General features: G+C 55.7%; 1 protein-coding gene across 1 annotated transcript in view; it reads right to left on the reverse strand.

The window, feature by feature from the left end:
• The window catches only part of NBEA (neurobeachin), a gene marked incomplete at its 5' end in the record, with an annotated part of 985,874 nt that overhangs the window by 31,374 nt on the left and 949,450 nt on the right, over nucleotides 1-5,050 (reverse strand). Inside the window, 3 exons of the mRNA XM_042782600.1 lie at nucleotides 1,924-2,116; nucleotides 4,399-4,488; nucleotides 4,806-4,870. Of these exons, the coding sequence (XP_042638534.1) occupies nucleotides 1,924-2,116; nucleotides 4,399-4,488; nucleotides 4,806-4,870 (348 nt within the window). The remainder of the gene's footprint in view (nucleotides 1-1,923; nucleotides 2,117-4,398; nucleotides 4,489-4,805; nucleotides 4,871-5,050) is intronic.

Genomic DNA, 5,050 nt, shown 5'->3' on the forward strand with positions numbered 1-5,050 from the left:
GATTGCCCAACCTTCCTTCCGAGGAGTGGCTGGTGGGTTTGAACCGCCCGCTTTCTGGTTAGCAGTCAAGTGCCTCAGGCACGATGCCAACAGAGGGAGGCGTAGACAAATCCTCACAATGGGGACTTGTGAGGTTTCGAGAGGCAGAAAGCTGGGAAGAGGCTGCTCCCAGCTCGACAAGGAGCCAGCCGGGCAGGGGCAGATCAGAGCCCCTGTTGAGTGCATCCAAGAGCCAGGGGCACTGCTGGGCGCTGATCCAGCCGAGGCCTAAGGAAAGGCGTGGGCTGTGAGCAGGTCCCCTGGGCAGAGCTGAGAGGAAGATGGGGCTACCAAGCCGGAGGGCTCTGCGTGCAGACAGTGAACGAACGGAAGGGCTAAAGACGGCCACACCCATAATCCTCAGCTGAGCTCGTTAGTCACCGCGTGTTCTGAGTGCGATTACATAACCCCAACCACACTTCAGAACGATTTTAATAAAACATGGGATCCTTTCTAGTTTTCTCTCAAGGCTCAGACTCCTGAATAATAAAAAGCCTATCTTCTTTTCTTCAGATTTTTGCTGCTTGAATGAAGTCGGTCCACCTCTCATTGTCAGTAGCACCCGGATGGGAACAGAGACACATGTAGGGGCCCCGGAAGGTGGAGCCCCGGCCTGAGTCTCTGGGACCTCAGAGCCCGAGGAGTCGGGGGAAGTCCGTGGAGTCACCCTGGCTGATCTTCAGTCCTGGGGACATGGGAGCCTGGGGAGGGGCGCTCCAGCAACACCTTCAGTGGAGAACTGGGCCAACTCAACCGTTTGCTCCGTCCAATTCTGCCCTGGTTCAATAACAGCATGACATCACCCCATGACACTGCCTGGAACATTCTGGGATGCGCTTGGCGGAAACACATGTGGAATTACTGGACAACTTCAATTTGGCCTGGGGGTCCAAGGCTCTCGGCTCCACAAGGGTGGAGACCACGTCTGACTTGGTCACTGCTACACTCCCTCAGCTCAGCACTATTTGACACAGAGCAGCCAGGCCCGTATCTGCTAAATAAACGGGTGATGGGGAAGTCGGGGGATTTGAAACCATCGCTAAGGAAAGCCCCGATTCTCCCCAGTCACTTGTATTTGTGGCTGCTGTCAGGCGCTGTGGACTGTGAGCCGTACGACCCCGTGTGAGCAGTGGCAACTGCTCCCCAGGCTTTTGAAGGCCTCCTGGAGCAGAGCGTCAGGCTTGTCTCCGCAGGGGCTTGAACCACCAACCTTCTGATTAGTAGTAAAGCACGTAACCAGACTTCCTCCTTATTTTAACAGGGACTAGAAGTGGGTTTGTTGGCTGTGGTGATGGATGGAGTGGGAGAGAAAGTCCTGAATCATTTGTCAAACTGTTCCAACTTATTAAATACTCACTGAATACTTAACTGTCCACTGTGAGGGACCAAGTACAGCTGTGACCAAGACAGACAAGGGTCACTTATTCTGTTAGCAATTATTTACCTGGGTTTTTGTGGACAGTTTCCCACACTAGCTAACCCGCAATGAGCACCGGTGGCGTAGCGGTTAAAGCATTTTGCTACTAACCAAAAGGTCGGCAGGTCCAACTCACCAACTGCTCTGAGGGAGAAAGATGAGGCAGTCTGCTTTCATAAAGATTGACAGCCTGGTAAACCCTGTGGGGCAGTTCCACTCTGTCCTCTAGGGGCGCTGTGGGTCAGAATGGACTCCACGGCAGTGGGTGTGGTTTGGGCTTTGCTTCCGTGAAGACTGACAGCCTTGGAGACCCTGTGGGGCAGTTCCACTCTGTCCTGCAGGGTTGCCAAGAATCCAAATGCACTCCATGGTGGTGGGTTTAGCTCACTGTCCGCAAGCTTATCATACCGTCACTTACTCACAGTGTTTGAAGAATTTTATTCAGGAACTCGCTCAGGCGCACGTACCCACTGTGTTATGCCACCTGTTCACTGCAAAGAGCCTGCTGCAGGTGACGGTCACCACGGCGGGGATGGTGAGGTGGGGCAGCGTGTTGGCCGCCACGTGGGTCACCGGGGAGTTGGAGGGGAACTTCAGCACCATGATGACGTCCTGCTGCATCTGGTCTTTGAACATGAGCGGACTCTGTGGAAGGAAACACTGTTGAATAGAAAGGGAGGAGAACAGGGAACAAAAGGGACAGTGGTTAGTGAGCGGGCTCGGGAAGGCGGGGCTACAGCACAAGGCGCAGGCGCGGGCACAGAGGGAGGCGGGGACGCGCCCACCGTGAACCCCCGCCAAGAGGAGGGGCGCCCAGCGAGGAGGAGCTACGGCCCACGCAGGCACTGGGACAGGACACACGTCGGCCCCAGCTTCCACGCCGATAACGCGCCTGTTCCACGTTCGTTTGCCAGGCGTGCCCCGCCCCCTGGGTGTCTCTGTTCCTCGCTCTTATTTTTTTTTTAGAGCATCATGTAAAAAAATGAGCAGAGTGTGTTTAAGAAAATTACAGGGGGAGCGAGGGCTCAGCTGGCAAACAGTGCACGGAACGAGGGTACTGATTGGGCGGAAGTACGGTAACGGTCAGCTTGGAATAAGTGTCACTGTCCTCGGTGGGACACGCAGCTTATAGCAAGGCCCCGGGGCGCCCACACAACTCTGCCCTGCGGCTGGAGACGCCCCGAGCGGGCCAGGTAGTCGGTGCTGTCCGCCCCGTTCACGAGCAGCCCGAAGTGAGCTGGGTGGCGCTGTCATTCTCCCGCTGGTTGGCCGGGGTCCCTGCCGGGCACACAGTGTCCGCCCTGTGCACTGCCTCCCACACCGTCCTGCGTGGCCCGCACGTGGGGCCTGCTCCTCGCTGAGGGCATCCCTCCTTCTTGCTGAACCTGTCTCTTAAGTACTTGGTACTTCCACTTGGTACAAGCAGACGATTCAGTGCTACCTCAAGAGTTACGTTGTGGTTGGTGGGGCCGTGGAGTCAATTCCGACTCCTCATGACCTTAAGGACAGAGCGGAGTGGCCCTAGGTTTCCAAAGCTGGAGCCTTTACGGAGGCAGACAGCCGGGTCTTTACTCCCAGGTAGCCAAGGACGGGGTTTGAACCTCCAACCTGTATTGGCTGGAAGCTGAGCACTTAACTGTTGTGGCACCAGGGTGCCTTGTCAGTGCTATAAGCAGAAACACCCTGGCGCCTTCGATTCGATTCCAACTCAGGGGGACCCCGTAGGACATAGTAGAGCTGCCGCAGGGCCTCCAAGGCTGTCATCTTATGGAAGCTGACTCCATGTCTCTCTCTTGAGGAGAGGCAGGTGAATTGAAACCTCCCACCTTGGGGTTACAGCTGAGCCCCTGACCACTAGGACTCCTTGCAGAGGCTGTAAGGTACTCTAAGCACCGCCACACGAAAACCGTCAAACAGAGGAGCTGTCCGGCACAGCCTCCAGCCCTCGGTCAAGCTCTGCAGGTGTTTGCTGGACATACGAGCCTCTTGCCCACAGGAGCTTACAAAGCTTGACTTTCCTCTCTGAGCGGTTCCATGCCAATTTCGCCTCCAAAAATTTCCCCCAGGAAATTAATGAATCCTGACTGGGCATCTCTCCAGGACAAGTGTCTGTGTTATTATTAAAACTAACTCGGGAATAAAACTCTTCTGCCCAATCAGTCATAAAAGACTGATATCTTCTGAAGAGTTTATTAAACACTTCATCCCAAGGTGTGTGGCTCCAAGGCCAGGCCTCTCGGAGTCGGCACTGCAGCTGGGGGTGGGGTTTTGTAAGGGGGCAGCTTGCCTGAGGCCCTCCTGTGGTTTGTCATGGAGGGGACCCACTTAGAGACCAGCTGGATCATCAGTGCCTATGCAGGTGCGAGACAGTGGGCTTGGTGACCCTGTGGGCAGTTCCACTCTGTCCTCTAGGGGCGCTGTGGGTCAGAATGGACTCCAGGGCAGTGGGTGTGGTTTGGGCTTTGCTCCCATAAAGACTGACAGCCTTGGAGACCCTGTGGGCAGTTCCACTCTGTCCTCTAGGGGCGCTGTGGGTCAGAATGGACTCCAGGCAGTGGGTGTGGTTTGGGCTTTGCTTCTGTGAAGACTGACAGCCTTGGGGACCCTGTGGGGCAGTTCCACTCTGTCCTCTATGGTGCTGTGAGCCGGAATCAACTGGATGGCACCCAACAACAATCTCCCTTTGGTGCCAGTGTGTGTCTGGTGCCTGTGTTCATGAGTGAGTGTGTGGAGGCAAATACCGGCTGAGAAGACGGCTGTTTGGGACACCCTATGGGCTTGCTGAGCCAAGACTGAGAATGGCTCCCGCCGCCGTGTCTCCCAGGGCAGCCAGCATAAACCCAGCTGGACGCGTCAGTCGGTGCGCTGGGCTACCGCTGTCTCATTCCGCCTGCGCTCAGGTGCCCAGGACAGACGCCCCTCTGCCAGGCGCGGCGTCTCACCAGGTGCATGGCCGAGCTTCGAGGTGGATGGGGCTCGATCAGCAGCTGCGATGGCGTGTGTCCAAAGTTGTGGATTTGCGCCTCCATGGCCTGCGGGGCGAGGAGAACGACTGTCACAGTCAATATGCATCAGGGAGACGGGTCAGCGCGCTCTGAGACCAAACAAGCGGATCCCCAGTCAGCCATGAAAAGAGGCCAGGGAACTCCCCCGGGGCCCTCTCTCAGGGGCCGAGGCAGCCAAGTGTTAGCATTTTGCAGACAAGCTCGGCTTCTCCTTCCAAACGCTTCTGGGAGCCCAGTGATGAGCTTACTTCTCCAAGCGGGGGTCAGACGTGGGCTTGTTAGCTTGTGGGCACACGCAAGCCGCTAAAGGCCGAGAGAACACGCAACGCCACACAACACGGTACCTTAATAAAGTCCTTCGTAAGAAGGAATGTGTCGGGCTCTCTAAGGAAATAAGCTTGTGGAATTTTCATGGGGGAAAGAGAATGAGACATAAAGCCCACCAATGACCCCAAGTCAGATCCCGAAAATCGCACGCCCTGAATCATTAATTCATTCGTTCAGTCAGGGCAATGAGTGGAAAGGGCTGGAAGCCTTTTGTGTAATAATTATACATAGAAAATGACCATTTCAAAAGTACGTTTCAGTG

This window comes from Orycteropus afer, unplaced genomic scaffold (assembly GCF_000298275.1).
Source record: "Orycteropus afer afer isolate SDZICR_OR568_19922 unplaced genomic scaffold, OryAfe1.0 scaffold00384, whole genome shotgun sequence".
Classification (NCBI taxonomy): domain Eukaryota; kingdom Metazoa; phylum Chordata; class Mammalia; order Tubulidentata; family Orycteropodidae; genus Orycteropus; species Orycteropus afer.